Raw genomic sequence first — 22,085 nt, forward strand, 5'->3', positions numbered from 1 at the left:
TAAAAAGTGTACAGTGCAAGAACAAAAAAAATCTTGTTTTTCTAAGTGGCTGTCATGTACAGAAGACTAAGATCTTAGCAGAGATTTTTTGGAGGCTGATAATATAAGCATAGCTTGAAATAATCCTTATTTCTAGTGAAAATATAATTTAACGTAATGAACTTCAAGACATCAGATTAGAAAATGGCAGTACAAATTAAAGATACCCATTCTCCGTGTGGTGTTTGTGACTTGAAGAAAGGAAGGCGTGGGGTTCTTTGGCTTCTGTAGAAGACTTGCCATCCGCAGTCTGATCCTTGGTTCACTGAACAGCTTGGACAACTCTTTCATAGCTAAATGACATTTTCAAAAGCCACTAAGACACTTACAGATCTGTAGATTCACAGAAGTACTCAGGTCACAAAGCTGAATTAGTTACCACGCTGCAGCTCATCTACCATAACTAGCCACACATGTTCTCCTAGCTTACTGCACCTACCAAGCAACACGAGCTTGCTTAGACTGCCCCATAAACCTCTTCTTGTACGTTCGCCACGAGTGAGGATGCCCCCTCGGCCAGTCACCATGAAGTGACTTGTGAAGCTGTTGCCATTTGACCTTGTGCCGGAGCTTGGGATGCACAAGTTACTCCTTGAGAAGGGCCTCTGCGCTACCAAGTCACCAGGGGGCTTTAAAACCTTCCCCCCTTGGTTCCAGCCAGGCCCAGTGACTACTGTTGGCTGACCCTCAACATGGGTATTTACACGACAAGGTGTTTAGAGGGAGAGTTTCCTCCTGGCTCCAGATAATTAATGGAACTTTCTGTCAGAAATTACTAAAGCTCACACGTCATTTAAAACTGTCTGCTCAGCACAGATACTCCAATTATCTAAGTATCCAGTCCTTTTTTAAACACTCTGAATATAATTACCTCAGCAATATCTAGAGGTGAGGTTGGCCAGAAAGCTTTAAAATGTGTGGGTGAGACCTTCAGCCAAGGCAAGTGAGGTATTTCTCACGCTACATCCTATTAACAGCAGCTGAGGACTCTGATGAAGTTTCATTTTGCTACGTCAGATTGGAAATCTTAATACACCTCATTCTGTAAATTGTTCCGCTTACTTCAGTGGGTCTTCAGGCAGGTAAGGTGAAGTACAAACAGTACAAATAAAAGGGTAGGTTCTTTGCAGAAGAGACCTTCTTATATTTGTTTGGGTAGAGCCTGGTAAAATGGCGCTTGATTCTCTCTTGGCTTCTAAGCTTTGCCACAATAAACAGAAATGAACAAAAATAGCAATATCAAGCTGTACTAATGTCTGCAGCCTATTTGACTTGCCCCGGGATTCAACTGGAAACTAATAGCGAAAAATCCTGATTAACGCTGAGTAATTTTGCCCCAAATTGAATTCATTTTAACAGTGTAGAGGAAGGGGATATATTATCCTGCTCTTTGCTCAGCATATTTAGATATAATGACATAATATGAACGCATTCCAAAAATTGCCTGTCTTCAGGTAGTGCATTTTGGAGTGATTTCAAAATTCCCTTAGGTTATATCAGCAAAACGTTTTCCCCTGTCTCAGAAATCACTAAGCTCTCAGTGCCCAATTGTCTGTGTCACTTACCTTGTTTACATGGTGGGTTATTTTCTAGCCTACGGTCTGTGCCTTAATTTGTCAGGCTGCCCTCATACTACTTTCTGACTATTTTGATTTTCAAGCCTCCATGCATAAATTATGATTTATTTTGCTTTCTGAAAGGAAGGCTGAGTGAAGTAATAGAGTGTGAGGTTTTTGGTTTGTTTTTTTATTATGAATATTTCAAGAGTGTGTTTTCTTCTTGTGAAGAAAACTCTGCACTTCCAGCAAATTTAGTTTTTTCTTCTATGTAGAAAAATATACTCAGAGGGGAGCTGAAATAAAAAGAAAAACAGCATCTTTTGTTTGAACCTTAAGAGATGCTAAGTTCTCATAACTCCAGCATTGGAGTGAGATATACATCATACTCAGAAGTGGCCTTCTTTGATCATTAATGTTATTTTACTTATAGCTGGGTACTTTCTGCACTACAGTACTGTCATTGCATTGTTACTCCATACCCAGAAAGAAGCCATGTGCAGAAAACATGGTTATATAAATAAAATAAGCATCAACATCAACACTGTCTGATTTTGAGCATTAGTGAGGTATATTACCCTTCAAAACTTTAGCTGTTTTTACGATAGCAAGAGCCAAAAGATGAGGGCATAACTGAACTATTGCCCAAAGGCAATTACTGATTGAAATTGATTAATTCTACAAACAAATTTGACCAATAGATTAGTTGTCACATTGCAGCAGATTTGGGCAAGACTGTCGCAGTCGTAAAGGAGACATAACCGTCTAGCAAGAATAGTTAATACAGTTTGCTACCCTGTAGAGTTGTTCGTTGAGTTACCCAAGGAAATCTCACCGGGGAACTGAGCAGGGCATGCTACTTTGATGCTATAAAACCATTGTGTTACCTCTCTGCTTTTATGTATGAATCTGAGGAATTGTTAACAGCACCAAAAGCAGTTTGCTCTGAGCAACACAAATGTAACGAACTTAACATCAAAGTGATGCAAAATCCACTGAAAACAACAGAAAGGCTCCAGCTGAATCCAGAAGACTTTGAATCAAGGCCTACTAGGGTCAAGTCTGCTGTCCTAACGGGTTTTCTAAGGGGATCCTGTGGGAAATTGGAAAAAGGATTCCAATTTCTTGAATCCAGGGATTACTGAGGCTTCAAGGTACTGCTTTTGCAAAATCACTGTTTCAGCTTCAGCTTCTTTCCCCTTCCAGCCCGTGACACAACAACACCGGAGCTTCATGATGGCACAAAGGACCCTTTGCACCCAAGCACCCTTCCTCCCTCTGTCCCCCCAGGAAAGACAACAGCCATTTGAGGTAGAAATGATCGATGCTGCTACTGCATGCCCAGAAAGAGGTTGCACTAAAGAGTTCCTTACATTGTCAGAGGATGGTGGGGTTTAGATGCAAATCTTTCTGCATTTATCCAGTCCTTCCACGCTTGGAGATCCAGCTGCTGAATTTGTTACATTATTTCTGAAAACAGTCTGGAAACTGAAGATGATGTGGAGTGTGGCTGCCTGCTCCTAGTTCTGGCTTCACACTTATTTCACAACTGTTACCGGTGACTTAGTTTGAATGGGTTTCTACACAAAATTCAAGGCTTTGGTTTTGGCATAGAAAGCCCCATGTGGCTTGAGATGAGTGACCAGAAGACTTCCTGAACTGTCACACAATCCAGTTGCAGATGTGATCAATGAAAGATGTTTTTCTGGGGTTTTCTGATGTTAATATAAGTAACTTCATTAGCTGACTGTGCAGAGGATTAGGCCCTTCTCTGTTCATGAGGATGTATTAGCTGATGGAGCATCCCACACGCAATTTCTTGAGCTCTTATATCTGTGTCTTCGCTTGGGAAGGACAGGGTTTTGTTAAGCTTTCAGGAACATTTCAGAGCCCTTTTTTCCGCTATCAAGGTGTTTTAGAGGGAAAGGATGTAAATGAGCAATGTGATAGATACGGGGAGCTCTTATTTTGGTTGGGCAACAGATGAGGCATATGGGTAATTTATTGCACTATAATTGTGTTATGTGATATCGATGCTGCAGTATTAATGACTGCAAAGTGCCCAGATTGATTCAGATGGCCATTTACTGTCATTATTACAAATCTAAATAAATAAATAAGAGCAATTGAATTGATGTACCTAAGAAGTGTTTCAAAGTCACCCGGTGACATATATGTAGGCGCTTGTGAACAGAGAGCGACTCAAACAGTATCAGGGACATTTTTTATTGGGGTCATAAAGAAATAGAACAATTAAGTCATTTTCAGTCATATACAATATATTAGGAACTGTTTTAAAACACACATTGCTAAACTGACTGGCGTGAACAAAGCATTTGAAAAAGCTGGGGTGTAAATATGCCAGGAAAAAAGAAAGAAAACATGTAAACTATGCTCAAAAATAGTCTGCAAATGTAAGGAAACAAGAAAAACTAAGACAATCATGCACATACCTCTCCTGCTACCATGGCCCAGTGAATACAGTGGTTACCATGGCTGGATTTGGCTATGAGGTGGACTTTAGAGGGCAAGCTTTGTTTCTGATCTCTGCCCAAACAGAGAGCCTTGATCCAGTCTGTTGGTTTGTGTACTTTGGCCAAGCCAACCTCACACTGCAAGAGCCAGCAAGTTAAGTTTGAATTTATCTCATGCCTTCAGGTTTCTCTTAGCATCCCCTGTCTGGCTGTCATATCATACAGACCGGGAGATGTATTATCACTCAATATTCCACAATATGACTCTGCACTTTTTCCCCAAAACGCAAGAACAGTGCAAGTCAGACAGCTTGCATTTCACAATGCTATTTATGTACCTGCCTTTTTTTTTTTTTTTCTGAACAGAAAACAGTACCTCAAAATGCAGATCTTGCTAAAAGGTAACTCTTCCATTAACCATTTGTGGAGAGTATTAATCTTGCTAGCCTAGACTATTAATCTATCTCTATAGCCTATCAAACATAGGCTCTTTTTTGTATGTTAAACACTTCTATTAGCTTCAATAATCATTGGTACTGAAAGCAATGAGAGCAAGCCTGTTAAAATGAACAGCTTCTTCATACTCAGAGGTACATTTGAGAATAGGTGGGACCCCAAGACAGCCAAGTAACAACCTGCTAGTATTGATCTGCATAGGAAAAAAAAATTATTTTGGCTCTTCATACACCCACAACCTCTAATGATCATTGACTCAGTTGCCCAGATAAATTCCTTAGATAAACAACCAAAACCCAAATTAACATACTAACCATTAATAATCCAGGTAACAATTTTTACAACAACAACAAGAAGAAAAAGATATGATTTCTTTTGAAGGCTTATTCTTAGCAATGTTTATGTGATGCAAACATTGGATCTAAGTTACCTGCCAACGATCAGAAAAGCAAGTCAAGGTTTCAACCGGACTAAAAATTGGATATTCTCGTACTCATGGCTGGCACTTAAGCAGGTACATGTCAATATCTCTTAATTTTATGGGTCATCAGAAACTTCAGAAATATGTGCCATGTTTATTTCTTGCCTCCATGCACTTGGATAAGCTCACACACACATATGCACGCATCACAGTTCAATGTACAGAGGGACAAGAAAATAACATTCAAATACTTGGTTATGAAATTGGCTGCTACAAAAACAATAAAGCTCCAAAACTCGCCCATTTGGTATGTTCCTGGGTTGTTTTTTTTAAACTTAACACCCGCTTTCAGAGTTCCCTTTCTGGGGACCGCAGGAAGCTGTGTAAGCTGTGAGGAAGATGCTCGGAGGTTACTCCCAACATCGAGCTCCCCTAGTGGCTGCTTCCCTCCAGCCTTCCCTGCGTGGAGAGAAACACCCTGGTTGGGATTTTCCCCACTGGTGACCAGAAGGAAGTTGCTGAAAAGGGATGCAGGTCACAATCTGGGGGGGAGGGGGGGAAGTGATGATCTTTCCTACCTGGGGCTTTGGGTATGGGAAAATGTTGGATTATTCAAGGAGAAGCGAAAAGACCTAAACGAGAAATCTGAGGGTTTCTCTATAAACCTATAATCAGGCACTATGTATTGCCCTGCTGAGGGTATAAGGAAACCAGTGGGAAATTCTGCTTCAAAGATTGGGTTAACAGCAAATATACACACAAAACATAGATAACAATGTCTTATGAATTATGCTGCCTACATTATTTTTTTTGCGTGTATGATGGAAGGCTCTATTGACCGTATTCAAGCCAATGAGTAGCATTAATCCACAAGCAGATGGATATGAAAACTGCAAAATCAATGCACAGAGACACAGTTATTCTGGAAAGCAACCATTTTCTGCCTCGCCATACTGACAGAATATTTTTTTCCAGAGGCAGAAATGCTTATAGACTACTGGGCATATCAAAGCAGATACCAGGCTTCAGCTGCATGACTCCCTGAATTTTGCTGTCAGACCAAAACGAGTGGAAAACTATGAGCTTAATGTTTCTTGTTGGTGCTAGGGTTTGGGGGGTTTTGGAAGGAAATTCCAAGGAACAAGACTTGTCCTGCTTGTCGCTGTAAAGGTATAGTCGCCAGCTAGCCAGTAATTCTGAAGTGAAATTTCTAAGTTGCTTTTCAAGATAGATATTGCAATACCACCAGGATAGGCAACGAGGGATGTGTAACAATACCTTTAAATAAAATAGTTTAACATTGTCATGAAGGAGGGTGGGGTATATAAAAGAAACAAACAAAGCTTCAGATGAAAAGCCTGCTTGAGACTCCTTCCATTTACACCAGTTTCACTCCAGCATAACGTCTGTTTTCACTGAAGTTATTCATGATTTACTTCTCTGTCAATGATCACTTTGGTCCCAAGTTTCTTGGGAAACACCACAGGTGCAAAGAGGCTACGAGAATGAAGGTTTAACACTCTAAAAATGGATAATTTATTAATAAATCATATATTAAGCATGAGCACAAATGGTGACTATGGAGGGTGATAAGTAATTAACACCCATTTAAAAGCTACACAAACATTTGCCTCTCCAGTTTTCTGAGGGAAACATCTTGTATTTTGGGATTCATCAGCCAAAATATATCAGCGCAAGACAACTCAGGGAGCTTAAAATGGCCAACAAGCAACATCACTTGTGCAGCCTGAACCCTTCCCTGGCTTTATGCAGAGCAAACAGCCAGGCAGCAAATAAGTCCCAATTTAAAAAAAAAAAAACAACAACAAAAAAAACCCACAAAACAAAGAAGAACATTAATAATAACTGAGATTCTCAAATAGCTTGGCCTGGGCTTGGGTGGCCCTCCTCATCCCGGGCCCCATGGGGATGCCCCAGCCCAGTGCAGCCCCATGGCCCCGCAGGGTTTGGGAAGCCTTGGAGCTGCCACAGTGTTTGGCAGAGCTGCTGAAAGAGCCCGTAGGTCAGTAAGGAAAGTTGGGCCATGGAGCTGTGATAGGTGCTCGCACAAGAGCAAGAAAAATAGGACTCTGTGGGGTCAGCAGTAGATGCTCCTGGGACTGTGGTGCTTGCTGCACCCAGGAGGACCAGGGGTCCGGGTGACCCAAGGGGGTTCCCACCACCCTGTCAGGCCTTTGGGGCCCGACAGGGAGCCTGGTAGCAACTCCAAGAGGGACCTGGCTGGGTGGGCAGGGGTGGTGGAGCAAGTGGGTCTGCGCTCAGGGGCTTTCCCCGGTACCCTCAGCCTGGGCGGGCAGCCCTGAAGGGACCTGGGGGCCGCTCGCCATGGTGGGCAGCAGTGGCTTTGGTTTGTGATGGCATGGGCAGAGGGGTGCAGAGCATCTCACTCCCCCCTGCCCCAGAAGGCTGGGACAGCCCCAGTCTCCCTCCCCAGGGAGCAAAAGAGCGGCCTGCAGGTTTGGGGGACACAGGACGCAACGCTGATTTTTATAACCCGCGACCGAGGGATTAATCCCTCCAAAAGAAGGCATCGGTGCCCGATCGGTGGTTGGTGTTGCTTGGTTTGGGGTTTTTGCTGTTGCTGCTGTTAAAATGAGAGTGCGGGCAGGGATGGTGCGGGTCGGGCACCGATGCTCCCTCCAGTAGCACTGGGCTGGGACTGGTGGGGGCGAGCGGCTGGCGGTGAGGGACAGGACATCCATCGGGGGGAAATGTGCTCCCGTGTCTTTTCTCCCCGGTGTGAGCTTGGGGTGGTGGTGGCGGGTATTTTTTTTCCCAGAAGCTGTGGCCCTTAAAGAAAAAAAAAAGAAAAAAGAAAAGCTGAACGCGGGGAGGAGAGGCAGGAGCATCCCGGAGGCCCGGGGAGCGGCAGGGCGGGCGGGCGGGAGCGGCGGCTCGGCTGCCCCCGGCTCCCCCCGGTTCCCCCGGCTCCCCCCGGTTCCCCCCGGTTCCCCCCGGCCCCCCCCGGCTCCCCCCGACCCCCCCCGGCCGGCTCCCGGCGGGGCCGCGGGCAGCTCCAGCCTGCGCTGAAACTGAGCAGACCCTCCCCGCACCCCCCAGCTCTGCTTTCTTTCACATCTAATTTGATAGGAGGGTGATTTCAAGCTTCCCACAGTTACAACTTTTCTTGATTTCTCCCTTTGCCCCCCCCTCCCCTCCCCGCGCATTTATTACTTGCATTTAATTAATTCCTTCTTTGCGTTTCCTTTCCTGTTAATCTTTGGGTGACTGCTTTGTACATATGGCAATCTGATAATGAGGGAGCTTATCCTTATTCTCTATACTTCTTCATTGCGATGTCTACCCGTCTAGTGCCTGGGATATCGATCATCTTTCCTTGGGGAAGGGGGACAAGGTAAGAGGGGTGATAAAAGATTTGCAGTATCCCACACCATTAAGACTAGCTTTTATTCCTTGGCACTGTTTAATCAACTGTTATATCAAGTCATGCTGTTTAAGCAACCACATCAAAAGACCATACCCTCTTTTGTATAAATTATATATTCCTTGTATCTGTCTTCTCACATGCACGCAGACGGGGAGATAAAACTTAAGTTTGTTTTTTAACAGCATGAAACAGGTATTTAGCTGTTATACAACTTGTTTCTGCAACTAAGTTGGTTGATAAAAACCTAGAAGCCAAGCTGCTGACTTTCTAACTTTTTATCCATTCCCAAGTCAAAACTCCCAAATTTAAAGGTCGGAAAGAAATTCAGTGATTCACTGAAACTCTACAAAGAAACATAAATAGCAGAAGGAAAGTATAGGCTAAAAAAGAGGGAAAAGCACCAGTTAGAGTCGGTGTGAGAGCTTCGGATCACTTCTTTCGGCTATTTTCTGAAGTTTATGTAAAAAGACCACTTTGTCCCTTGAAAAGTCCGTGCTGTCCTGCTTGTTACTGTTTACGGATATGCAACTTAGTTTTACTTAAAAACTAATTTTAAAGTCCATTTTCACATGGTTTAAGTTGATTACGACTCCGCTCGATGTCACAGACCGGAAAACTCCCATATAATTGCTCGCCCTAAAGAGCTTTTTTTTTTTAAAAAAAAGCACCAACCCTAAATAAAGTTGAATTTTGTTGTTGTTGTTGTTGTTTTTTCTGAGAGAGTGGACTTGGAATTACTTCAGCGTGTCGTCCTGGCATTTTTAAGAACTCCTAAAAAACTCCTGAAAGTTTCTAGATCCTAGGACAAATTGTATTTTCTTAGGAGCAAAAGTAAATGAGCTCTTTCCAGGCAGAGAAGTGTTTGTTCATATGGGACTCTGCTTTTCTGTCTAACCTGCTCTATCAGCCCCATCTCTGCAATTTTGCTCTTCTCTCAACACCTTTGTCTGATTAGTAGCTTTTGGAGATCGGGATAAAGACATCACTTGCCATGCTGCATGAGATAACAATTAATTTAACATTAAACTTATCCCCTTTCCATTCACTTTGCTTGGATCGATCTCTGTTAATTGTGTTTGCGGATGCTTTCAACACTGCTTTTCTTAAAAACTTGATGACACCCCGCAAGGAGGTGTAAGAGTCTAAAGCGCTCCTCTTCGACTTCGACCAAAGAAACAAAGAATATAGCCCCAGCGTGCTCAGGAGACCATCTATTTTTAATCAGTTGACTTTTCATACACTTCTGAAGATACAGCATTATTTTAAACTGGATCATGGTCCTGGTTTTATTTAAAAAAAAAGGGGGGGAAAGTGCCATTTAGATCTCTCCACACTGCAGATGTGTGATACACAAGTCAGGCACGCTAACTTCATATAACTGCTGCCTCGCATGAGACTTACTTGTTTCTGCCTTTAAAGTAGTCATTTATCAGCTAAAAGGCGAGTGTGTTTAAAAATGTATGTCTTTAGGAGGGAGAGCAATTTCCCTTTTCAGGGGGAAGAAACCTGTTACAAAGCCACTTAGGTGGGTGCGCTCTTAAATGGCATTATTCCCCCCCTGGGCGTTAATATTTCCCCAATACGTTTCTATTTGCACGGCTGCCCGATAATTCGGCATTTTATTTAACCGCAACTGCCCTTAGAAACTTGACTTGCACCGAGGCAGCCTGCTAATCTTATTTTTTTTCTCTCCCTTTCACAGAGGCATCTGTTCCTCTTGCTGACAAATGTACCATTCTGCCAAGAAAGTTTAAAAAAAAAAAAAAAAAACAAAAAAACCCCAGCGTGTAATTGATGTTATCCCAAGAAAGCGCGATCTCCACCCCTCTCAGCTCCAAGCCCTTCAGGTAAAAAGAAAAAAAAAAAAAATCTTTCAAGAATTTGTTGCCTTTTTGAGGGTTAAAACATCAGAAGACAAGCTTGTCTCGCCTTGGCCAATCAGCTCTCGGCCCTGGCAGCTATAATATAGAACTAAAGGCAGACTCCTCTCACAAGCGTCTTGCTTTGCTACCATTAAAATCAGACCCTTTTTTTGTCTCTCGATTGCTGTCTCCCGACCAAACTCCGATGTGTTCCGTTATCAGCGACCTAAAGCCTGCCATTCCAGCACCTGTCTTGCTAGGGATCGGTGGATAGTATACGATTCAGAAAGCAGACAAGGACATAGGAGGAGAGAGAGCTCTAGAGAGACAGCCAGGGATAGGCACAGAGAGCTTTGAAGTAATTGGATTCAATGGACGAAATGCTGCTGTTGACAAGAATTCTCTTGGTGGGCTTCATCTGCGCTCTTTTAGTCTCCTCTGGGCTGACTTGTGGACCAGGCAGGGGCATTGGAAAAAGGAGGCACCCCAAAAAGCTGACCCCTTTAGCCTATAAGCAGTTTATTCCCAATGTGGCAGAGAAGACCCTAGGGGCCAGTGGAAGATATGAAGGGAAGATCACAAGAAACTCCGAGAGATTTAAAGAACTAACCCCAAATTACAACCCTGACATTATTTTTAAGGATGAAGAGAACACGGGAGCTGACAGACTGATGACTCAGGTAGAGCCACAGAGATACCTGTATTTGTGTTTGTTAACCTCTCTGAGCAATCCTAAAGGACGCATCTGTCTTAGTATTTTTGAAAGCCCCCCCCTTTCCCTCTCCCCCTCCTCCCCCCGCCCCTCCAAACTCGGCTAGTTTCCCCCATTGAATGTAAATACCATCTATCCAGACAAGTTAGCAGGGGCTGGAGCTGGAGCTATCGAGATAGTCGGTGGGGGAATCTGTGTGATACTTACAGTCATTACCGTGCCATGGCGTTCCCTGTAACTTGGTTAGAGATTGCTGTTTGCATTTGTCCCCAAGGATGCACTTTGATCAAACGAATTGCATACAGCTCAGAGGACCCCAAGTGTATAGTGACCGCCAGGCCACTCACTCATTATTACAAACGCAGTCCTCGGTTGCTACGCCTGCTGACTTGGGGTTTTTTCCATATATATTTTATTTTATTTTATTTCTTTTTTTTTTTTTTTTGCTTCATTTCATTTTAGCCTTCATTATTCTTTTTTTTTCCCCTCGCGAGCATATTCTAAATTTAGTAGGCATGCAGTCGTGCACTCACAAAAGGCAGCTGAAGCCGGATCGACCATTCCTCTCCTGATTCCGTATTATATAGCTCGTATTGCAATACCATCATTTGCAATTGTGCCCATCAGAGCGTAAATATATTGATATTTCTTTAAGGATGCTCGCCACCAATGCTCTGGTACTTCAGTAGGGGAGGGACTTGCAACTTATCGGCATTGCATCACCTTCTGTTTTAAAAAATCTGATGGCACAAGGTTTACAACTGGGTAAATATTGGATCTCGGGTGGAATCAGATTGCGGAACCATTTTATGCAAAAAAAAAAAAGAAAGAAAGAGAGAGAGAGGGAGAGAACCTCTCCGAGAGTCACCTCATAATTATTATTCATGCTCAACAGAGAGCTCGGTGAAGTCAATTGCTCTGCCAATCCCGGAGTTTCTGAAACTACATGCAATCTAGACACTGGAAATGGGTTTCCTCCAAATATAGGTCAACAGCGCTTTTTTAATATTAATACATTTAAGCCCCACCTTCAGCGCTAGAACAGGAGTCGCCTGGAAGGACTAGGCGGGGAGTGGACGCGGGGAAGGGGGGGTGTGTGTCGGGGGGGGGGGTGGAATTTCCCAAACTCTCCCCGTTCCTCGGCCTGATTTTCCGCACGTTTGCCGGGTCTCCCGGGGCGAGGGACCGGCGGCCGCCACCATCTCCTCCCGACCACCTTAAATCGCTCCGTACCTCCGAGCGCGGCGCCGCGCCTCTGCCCGCCCGCCGCTGCCCCGGCGCAGGGGCGCGGAGCGGTGCGGAGCGGTGCGGAGCGTCCGCTCCGCGGCCGTCGGTCCCCCCCGCTGGTAAAGGGGGGGACACACCGCGGGTCTGTCCGCGCCCCCTCCGCGCCCCCTCCGCCCTGGCTGCCTCCGGTGCGAGGCTGCGCGGCCAGTCGAGAGCCGCATCTCTCGCATTTTCAGCTCCACTTACTCCCCTCGCGTATCGATCGCGGCGGCTCGGGTTTCACCCCTTCCCTCCGCAGCCCGGCGGCGGCGGCGGCGGCGGCGGCTCCGCGGGAGACGGGGGGGCTCCCGCCGGGGCACGGCGCATCCCTCCCTGCGCGGCTGCGCCGGTGCGTGTGCGCGGCGGAGCGGAGCGGAGCGGCGGGGGTAGGGGAAAGGGGTTGGGGGTGGGGGGGAGCCGGGGGCCGGTGGGGAGAGGTGGTGGGCTGCGGGCCGGGGGGCGGCGTGCGGGCTGACCCCGGCCCCGCGGCTCTCCCGGGGCAAGCCGCGCCGGCTACGCGGCTGGCCGCTCTCGCTGCATTAGCTGGCACCGGCTGAACTCCTGACCTTCTGTCAACTTCCCTCAGACGAACGAAACGAAAACAAATACTTTTTTTGTTGTTGTTGTTCTCCCCCCTCCCTCAGTGCTTATTCCCTTGCCTTAGACACAAAGCGGGGGGGGGGGGGGGGGGGAGGTGGGCTGAGGGCAGCGGGGACCGGAGGGCCGCAACGCCGGGTACCCGGCGGCAAAGAGGGGAGCGAGGTGGGGGGACCGAGCCGGGCTCCGGCACCCCTCGGCGAGGCGGGGAGCGGGGAAGCGGAGCGGGGCTGCGGAGGGAGCCGAGGGGCTGCCCCTGCCCACCCTCCCCCGGGCACGGCCGGGTCCGCAGCGCCCCGAGGTGCCGTCCTGCCGCCGGGCTCCCTGCCTTGCTTTTCTCTCCTTCCCTCTCGTGAAATCCCAGCCTTTCCACTCCTGCTTCGCGAAGCCCTTCAACCATGGAGAGATCTTCCCTGAGCGGAATCGTTAAACTTGCCGAATAGTTGCCGAATGCATTAGCCGCTGGTTAATATTAACTCTAAGGGGGGGGGGGGGGGGGACGCAAACAGAGGTAGGTAAGTCAGGTTCTCAACTTTGCAGGTGACAACAGCAGTTTGCTGAAGGCTCTCCCCTTCCTCCCCTCCCTCCCCCCCCACCCCAGCCATTGGCTGGATTCGGGGGAGAGATAAGGAGGCCAGGTCAGTATGATAAAGCTGGAATTTGTATGAAATAAAATAGCAATCTCGTGTAATGCAGGCACACAACCGATGCGTGATGTGAGGAATTTAGAGATCAACTTGGCATTTAGGAAGCCCACCAGGTTGTTTACACTGACAGGTACCTGTTAAGTGTTTCCTTCAAGCAATTCATTTGTGAAGAGATTAGGAGCTGGCAGGAGAGGGCTTGTTGAACAACTTTGCCTCCACACAAAGCGTTAGTGGAGGCAGCCCTGCTGAGCTTCACGGTGGCTGAACAGAATTGGGCTTGATTTGTGGCACACGACCCAATGAATTAATAAATAGTCTGGGCTTCACGGCTTTTGACTCTGACAATCCAGCTCAGGCAGTATAAAAGGGAAGAAAGTCCTTTAGGAGGTCGTTTCTTCTTTATTTCGCCTGAAGCCGGGAGCCGGTGCTGGCAGGGCCGGAGCGGCAAGAGCCTCTCGGCGCTGCCCGCACCGCTGCCCGCACCGCTGCCCGCACCGCTGCCCGCTGCCTCCCGTGCGCGGCGGCGGGGCACGACACGGCCGTGTCGCGCAGGGCTGTCGCCTTATCGGGAGCTGAGACTTTTGAACCTTCGCCCCCTTCCCCCCCGTAAGTCAGTGGAGGAGCGTATCCATCCTCTCAGGTGTGCGAGGGAGAGAGAAGGGAAAGAAAAATCAGAAATAAATCAAACTCAACTTCCTTGTGCTGCTGAGCTTTGGTGCCGGGCACCGTGCCGAAACCCAAACACCCGGCTCTTTCCATAAAACGGTAGGCCAGAGAGTCCAAAGTGAGCTCCCGATTGCGTTTTATATCTCTCGGGGACCTGTGTATTGCTGGAATTGCTTTTTATGGCTATGACACACGGGAACTTTCTTGTTGAGCAACCTTGTCACGTCCCTAAAAGTAGCGTCGTCGGGGTAATGGAGGGGCTTTGCCTTTCTGGGAGCTGTGAAGGGGCCTTTGCAGTCTGTTACGGGTGTGCTGGGAGCACACTGGGGAGAATGGTCCTGCAGAAGGCCAAGCATCCCAGTCAGGCCAGCAAAAGTCAGGGAAAAGCAGCTTTGCTGCATCCCGTCATGGCTTTAACCAACGTCGAGATTTGCATCACGCGAGGCACATTGCGTATATCCACGAGTTATTTTCCTCTCAAAAAGGGGGGGGAAAAGTTGGCAACGCGTGTGTTCCTAACTCTCTACCTTCAGCCAAGCGCTTTTCAATGCTTTCGGTGCTGATTTCCTATTTCTGGGAGGCTGCAAGTCCTTTTCCCCTACTGCCAGTGTGTCTATTCCCCCCCTTGGCTAAAATAGGACCCCCCCCAAACTTTCAGGGTTTCATTTAGAGCCCCCCCCCCATTGCAGCTGCCCTTCTCCTCTGTCCCCCCATCCCACCCCCCTCCTTTGCTCGGTCCCCACAGGCCCCCGGTGCTGCAGGGCCCGGTTCAGCCCCGGCGAAGGCCGGTGGCTCCGGAGGGGCGATGGAAAACCCTGTAGTGGCTTCTCCACGGAGTTGGAAAACGTTTTACTCCACACAAAGGGTCTTCTAGCTTGCATAGCATCCCTGCTTCGCTTAACTTCCCTCCTCGGCCCTCCCTTGCTTTTCATCTTCCCACTAAGAGCTATATTATTGTATGGATTTGCTCAGCTTTGTAGGCGAGCGCCGATGTATGTTTGAAGCGGAGTGAATGCTCCCAGCCCATGCTGCTTTGAGGGCTCTAATGAGTGATGGGCGAAGGGAGAGAAAAAAAAAAACACCCCACCCCTCCCTCCAGCACATAAAGGCTGTTAACATGTATTGAGACCCCTTTCAACACAGAATTAAGCTGAAAAGACCCGGAGAGACATTCCGGGGGGGAATCCGTGACTCCGAGATAGATGGCGAGTGTTTGTTCTTCGGCACAAACTTTGCTCTCGGGAAGGGGACAGGGCACTTAGCGGCAGGAATTTGCTCCGTGCAGGTGGCTTTGAACCGACACATTCCCCCCCCCCAGCGCCGGTGATGGGGCGGGGGGGTCCCCCGCTCCCTGCGGCAGGTGCCGGGGGAAGGGGCGGCTCCGTCCCGGTGGGTCTTCGTGGTGTTTCACCCCCCTTTTCCTCCCGCGTCCCCAAGTTTCACCCCCCTCCTCCTCCTCCTCACCTGCCTCCCCCTTCCTCCCTGGCAGCGGGGGAGAAGATGCTCAGCCGTGCGGTGCGTTTTGGGGCGGGGGGGGGGGGGAGTTTGCCGCCGGTTTGGCTGGGGATGGAGGGCAGGATGCGGCCCTGGGGGGTGATAGACGGCGAGGGGGGGTCTGCTCTTGGCTGCAGCAGTGCCCCCCCCGCAATGCGCCCTTCCCCGTGTGCCCGTATTCCCCCGCAGCGCTGCAAGGACAAACTGAACGCCTTGGCGATCTCGGTGATGAACCAGTGGCCCGGGGTGAAACTGCGGGTGACCGAGGGTTGGGACGAAGACGGCCACCACTCCGAGGAGTCCCTGCACTACGAGGGCCGAGCCGTGGACATCACCACCTCGGACCGGGACCGCAGCAAGTACGGCATGCTGGCCCGCCTGGCCGTCGAGGCCGGCTTCGACTGGGTCTACTACGAGTCCAAGGCTCACATCCACTGCTCCGTCAAAGCAGGTAAGGAGGGCGACCTGCCCAGGGACACGTCGTGGTGCTGGGGGGGGACGACACCCCCGGGCCACGGCTCAACCCCCCCCCCCCAGAGCATTCTCCGCGCTGCCCGGTGCTGGCCGTGGTCCCCCCTCCCCGTCCCCGCAGGGTGCCCATCGGTCCTGCCCGCCCCGTCGGGGCTCCGCCGGGGATGCGGAGCGGAGCCCCCGAGGGCGAAGCCTCTATCCCGCCTCTTAGTGATCCCGCCGGCGCAGGGGTGGGGAAAAGGAAGGAGAGGGGGAGAAAAAAAAAGGGAAAAAAAAAAAAAAAGGGAAAAAAAAAAAAAGCCTAGCCAGCTGCAGCACTTTTTGACAGCATTTTATTTGGGTGATTTGCTTGCCCAGCCTTCCCACGAGCGCCGCGCCGCAGCCACACACCCTTCTCCTCCCCCCGTGGGATTTGCTGCTTTCCCCATCCAAAGAGCATGTTCAACACAAACACTAGTGGCCGTCTCCAGCCGCCCCGCTGGCTGCACGCCTTACTCGCGATCGCTAATCTCCGAGCGGGAGCCGGCCAGGAAAATAAATAAGAAACGTGGTCCCCTGCCTTCTTCAGCGGTAGCCGCTAGGAAATTCCCAGATAGGGATATACACACACATAAAAATTTTTTTTCCCTCCCCTCCCCTGTGCTTACAACGCCACACGCTGTCTCAACCCGGGAACAGCTCGCAAGAAATCCCGACTCACCGAGTTCATTTTCTTGACACTTGACACTTTTTTGGGGGGGAGCAAAACGGTTGGCAAGTGCCAGCTCCCCCCCCACCCCCGGCCGCTTCTCTCCACCTGGCTGCATGGCAGCTAAAGCGCTTTCTAATACCATCCTCCAGCCGAGCAGCCCACTGAAAGTGTCAAGAAACACTTGGTTGCAAAAGAAAATAATGGGCTTTCTTTAAATATAGCCGTTTGCTTCAAAACCATCAGCCCCACGGCAGGGAAACCGGCCTGGCCTCACCATGCCTGTCTGCAAAAGGGGTTCATCCCCCCCCCGCTCCAGCCCAAAGGGGCTGAGCCGAGGTAGCACCTCTCCTGGCCCGCTCAGGCTTTATCCTGAGAGCCTGCTACAGCTTTTGTTCAGCTCCCTGGTCCTTTCTAGCCAAAAGGAGGCCCTGCAAAGCTGTCAGCCGTGCGGTGATACGAAACATCCCTTTCAATAGCGAAGATGGGCTTTATAGCGCAAGGTGTCTGATTGTGGTGCGTGATGACCTTAGCCCAAGCGCACCCCCTAATCCACCCCCGTGGGTATTTCATAGGAGAGGAGTAACCCCAAGCTGCTCATTGAGATTCGGCGCACACGGGCTTGGGGGCAATATTTAGAGGGTGTCAGGCAGGGTCGTGTGACTGTACCACGCGGGCTGCAAGGGAGCAGGCTTGAATTCCACCCGCTCAGCCTGATTTCAAACTGTCCAAACCTCGTTTCATGACAGAGCATCTTATGAGAAGATTAAACCCCATAATGCCAGGCAGGAAGAGTCTTTATCTAGATCTCTGTTTGCAAAAAGTATGATCCCAGAGACTGGAATGCAAAGAAGAGTTCCCCCAAGGCCTGAATTATTGTCACCAGGACAGAGGAGGGAGAGGCAGGGGTGGTAAAAGGGACATTGATAATGCGCTACAGCAAGTATTTAGAGCAAGCTTCTACATTTAAAATTCAAATACAGATCTTGAGTGCCTTGGAAAAGTGACTCTGCTGTGCAAATAGTGCTTGGAAGGTCCTGGGTTTTTTGGAGAGTATGTGTGTGAATTGGCACATAGGGTTTCTGCACCTGAACAAATAGGGAGGGGAGAAAAGGGGGAGAAGAAGCTGGGAAAAAAATGGAAGTGTCCTCTCTTCCAAGAGTGTCTGCATTTATTACATGAATCAGAATGACAATGCTGATCCTTTATTGGATTTTAATTAGAGAACCCAAACAAGCACTGCTCAAAGAAGCAGATTTTCACACCTCTGCCAATTCACTGGCATGTTTGTAGAGCTGCTACACTACTAGATCTATTCATCAAGTCCCTGAATATGCAAACAAAGCTCTAGCCAGACCTTTACCGCCGGCTTGTAGGAAGGTGTAGGTTGCTAGCGGAGGGCTCCACATAAAGCACATAGCTTGTTTGTTGCCATGTCCTCCCTGAAGAGGCCTCGGAGATCTCCCCGCTTCATTTCTGAAGGAGAAGTGATAAAGTCGTTAGCAAATCAATAACGGTCTAATTTTCACCCTTCCTGTCCTTCCTGAGAAAGTCATTAGGAGACACTCCAAGGATTTGTTTAAATCATAAGAGCTTCAGTAGCCGCCACAGAGGCAAAATATAAAATCTGACCGCCTTTAGGAGATAAATCACCAGGACTCTAAACTGGCATAGGGAGTAAGTGGGAGAAACCAGGGGAAGCCAAGGGAGGGATGAGGAATCTCAACAGCTGTAGCAAAGCCACTTGCTACTGTGACATACCGTGGGCTACTACCCCAGTATATAGAAAATGAGAGCTTTTAGGAACACTGCAGAGCCCGTCGGTTAACAGAGACCAGCCTGGCACAGGGCAGAGGTCCTCTCCCACTGCCCCGCACGTGGCTGAGCTTCCAGAAGGGGGTTTGCGAGAGAGACTTTAAGTCTCATCGCTATTTCTGCTCTCTTTAAACCTGCGCTTGTTCTTCTCGGTTGCTCTGGAAAGCAGCAGCAGCAGCTGGTGGCAGCATTTAGTATCTATATTCTGAGTAACTCCAAGAACTGGAGGATGTGCTTGGGTCTGGTGCAGGTGTGGGGCTGCCCGGGGACCACACGCCTTGGAACAGGGAACAGCATCCTACTTCCAGTAGGGTGGGAGAGGTGAGGGAGATGCTTCTTTTTTCGGAAAGCAGAGTGAACCGGAGCGCTGGGGATGCCAGGCGGGGGTGTTTCGGGGGGTGGCATGTGCCCCAGCAGCTGCCGTGCCAAACAGGAGGGCAGCGAGGGCGGGCAGCAGTATGGGGTCATGTGCAGGGTGATGGAGGGGGGGGCTCAGGAAATTCAGGCTGTTGCTTTCCAGTGGGGCGATGGCCAAATTCATGTGCTCCTCGGGGCAAAGCCTTCTCCTGCTCTCTGCTGTTTGCTGCCCCAGGTGGGCTCCTTGAGTAAGAGCTGAGTGGGGACCCCGAGCGTTGTGAGCACAGACACTCGCCTAGAGGGGAACCTTCTGCCAGTAAAACCGCTCATCTTTGAAAGCCTGTGAGTTATCTGGCATCAGGTGTCGGTGCAGGGCAAGCAGTAGCCAAGTGGGGAGCTCTTCCAGAAAAGATTTGTTATGAAACAGCTTTCTCAGCGGAAATATTTTGGCCGATTTCCTTAATGAGACAAACGACCCTTGTAACTCCTTAACCCAGAGGGAGATGCGCCGGCTCAAATCTGGCAGGAAGGGGGCTCTCACTTGACCCGCTGAGTGCAAATGGAGCGTGTTCGTAGATGAGGATGGAGGAATTTCGGAGGGGAGCGAGGCTGCATCCTGCACCCGTGCCTCTCGGGCGGGTCGGGGTGGCCGGGGAAGCGGCGTGTCCCCTCGTGCCCCCGTGCCCCGGCCCGGCGGGTGCCCCCTCTAACCCCGCTGTGCCTCTCTCCTTGCACAGAAAACTCGGTGGCAGCCAAATCGGGGGGCTGCTTCCCTGGCTCGGCCACGGTGCACCTGGAGCAAGGCGGCACCAAGCTGGTGAAGGACCTGAGCCCCGGGGACCGGGTGCTGGTGGCCGACGCGGAGGGCCGGCTGCTCTACAGCGACTTCCTCGCCTTCCTCGACCGGGAGGATGGCTCCCACAAGCTCTTCTACGTCATCGAGACGCGGCAGCCCCGGGCCCGGCTGTTGCTGACGGCCGCCCACCTCCTCTTCGTGGCCCCCCAACACAACCAGTCGCAGGCGGGGACCCCCAGCAGCCGGGCGCTCTTCGCCAGCCGCGTACGGCCGGGCCAACGGGTCTACGTGTTGGGCGAGGGCGGGCGGCAGCTCTTGCCGGCGGCCGTGCACAGCGTCTCGCTGCGGGAGGAGGCTTCGGGGGCGTACGCCCCGCTCACCGCCCAGGGCACCATCCTCATCAACCGGGTGCTGGCCTCCTGCTACGCCGTCATCGAGGAGCACAGCTGGGCGCACTGGGCGTTCGCTCCCTTCCGCCTGCTCCAGGGGATGCTGGCCGCCTTCTGCCCCTCCGGCGGGGGGGCCCCGACGGGTGCCCCCGCCACCCCCGGCATCCACTGGTACTCTCGCCTCCTCTACCGCATCGGCAGCTGGGTGCTGGATAGTGACTCTCTGCACCCGCTGGGCATGGTGGTGCCGTCCAGCTGAGAGCATCCCGCGCCACCCCGGCCGCCCGTCAGCCTCCGAGGGAGAGACAGAGACACAGACACAGAGAGAGAGAGAGAGAGAGAGAGAGAGAAAGGAGGAAAAAAGAAAAAAAAAAAGAAAATAAAAACCTAAAAGAAAGAAAGAGGAAAAAAAGTACATATTTTTAAAAGAGAGCACGGATTAAGACTTAAAAATAATAATAATAAAATAATAATAATTAAGTAGGACAGTCCAAAGTAGACTTTAAGGGAAACAAAGACCCCGGGAAGTTCTGTTCTGTTTAGTTTATAAATATATATATATTTTTATTTGTTCTTTTGTTTTGTTGGTTTTTTTTGTTGTGGTTTTTTTTTTTTTTCCTCCTCTCCTGGATATTTATTTCTTTGGTATTTTGAATAGATGTTTTAAATGATATGAACCGGACCTTCAAGAGCCTTAAATAGTTTCTTTGATAATTTATTATCATGTGAACTGTACTCACAGGGGAAAAAATTATTTTGTGAGGCCAAGCAAAACTGCGCAGAGTCTATTTTTCTACATGTCACGTGTGTCCTGACTTTCAGAAAGCAAAATTCTGTACTTTCCCATCTCTCCATTACATTGCTCCTTCATTTCAGCAAGTCTAAAAAACAAGCAAACACACACAAAAAAGACAAACTTCATGGGGGTCCGTAAATTATATTTTTATACACAGAATTGTAAATTAGATTTTTTTGAGAGATCAATACTTAACTGAATCACATTTCGTTTTTTGAAATAGTGTAAAATATGAGAATATATTATTTTAATTTAAATAGTTTCAAATGTAACGTCATTTCCTGTATTGTTTTCCATGTTTTGCTTTGTAAAAACACCATTTGGCCACATTCATGGAAGTCAAGACTGTTACAAAAACTTTTTATTTGCAAAAACCGTAAGAAACTTTGTTATTTTTAACTTCAAAAAAAATTTATTAGAAAATAATATTTTTTAAAAAGCGCACATGGCGGCAATTCTGTGACGATGGAGACGGTAGTTTGTACAGAAGGGAGAAAAGGATGTTTTGCATTAATAAATTGAGAAATAACTGCTGTAAATTTACTAAAATGTATTTTTGAATATTTTGTAATAGTTTTAATAGTTTTATAGAAATAAAATGTGCCATGCACAGTCTGGTTAGTATATAATAACTAAGAGTTCCTGGTGCATCCCATTTTTTTTTTTCCTTTTTGCTTATTGGTTTAGGAAACACGATGCCTAAAGGAGTGCCCGTTATTTTATTTAGATGTGTTGCTTATAACTTTTAATTTTGGTACTTTAATTAAGGAAAGGAATCCATCACATCTGCACGTAACCTGGAATCTCTTGTACTAACAGTAGAACCTCACTTATTCGCACGAGCGACCGGGAGACGCGGTTTCCCTTCGCGGGAGCCCCGGCTCCCCGTCCGCGCTCAGGCCACTCTCCCCTCTTCCAGCTCCAGCTCCCTGCCCACCTCCTGGTCTGGTCTGGAGAAAACAGATTTCCGAGGGCCTTAAATCAAGTTTGCCCTTTGAAGCGTGTTAATCTGAAGGCAGGCGGCCGCCTTCACCTTGCGGTGGCACCAGCATTTTAATCGGCTTTAATTTGGGTGCCCGGAAGATAGAAACCTGGGGAAGAGACACTGACTTTGGTGAATTAACTGGGATTCTTGTGGCTGATGCTGGAAGAAGGAGATGGCCACCAGATTTCA

General features: G+C 48.8%; 1 protein-coding gene across 1 annotated transcript; it reads left to right on the forward strand.

Moving 5' to 3' along the window:
- Positions 1-10,351: 10,351 nt before the first annotated feature.
- SHH (sonic hedgehog signaling molecule) lies at positions 10,352-21,523 on the forward strand. The gene is made up of 3 exons (XM_069778196.1): positions 10,352-10,897; positions 15,789-16,050; positions 19,668-21,523. The coding sequence occupies exons 1-3, from the start codon at positions 10,589-10,591 to the stop codon at positions 20,372-20,374; spliced, it is 1,278 nt and encodes a 425-aa protein (XP_069634297.1). The 5' UTR covers positions 10,352-10,588; the 3' UTR covers positions 20,375-21,523.
- Positions 21,524-22,085: the final 562 nt, after the last annotated feature.

The sequence above is a fragment of the Haliaeetus albicilla genome, chromosome 2, assembly GCF_947461875.1.
Source record: "Haliaeetus albicilla chromosome 2, bHalAlb1.1, whole genome shotgun sequence".
Classification (NCBI taxonomy): Eukaryota; Metazoa; Chordata; class Aves; order Accipitriformes; family Accipitridae; genus Haliaeetus; species Haliaeetus albicilla.

Excerpts from the sequence above, each read along its gene's own strand:
- SHH (XM_069778196.1), top strand. The coding sequence starts at position 10,589 with ATGGACGAAATGCTGCTGTTGACAAGAATTCTCTTGGTGGGCTTCATC. Across the intron at positions 10,898-15,788 it reads CTGACAGACTGATGACTCAG|CGCTGCAAGGACAAACTGAA; the intron begins GTAGAGCCACAG and ends ATTCCCCCGCAG. Across the intron at positions 16,051-19,667 it reads CCACTGCTCCGTCAAAGCAG|AAAACTCGGTGGCAGCCAAA; the intron begins GTAAGGAGGGCG and ends CTCCTTGCACAG.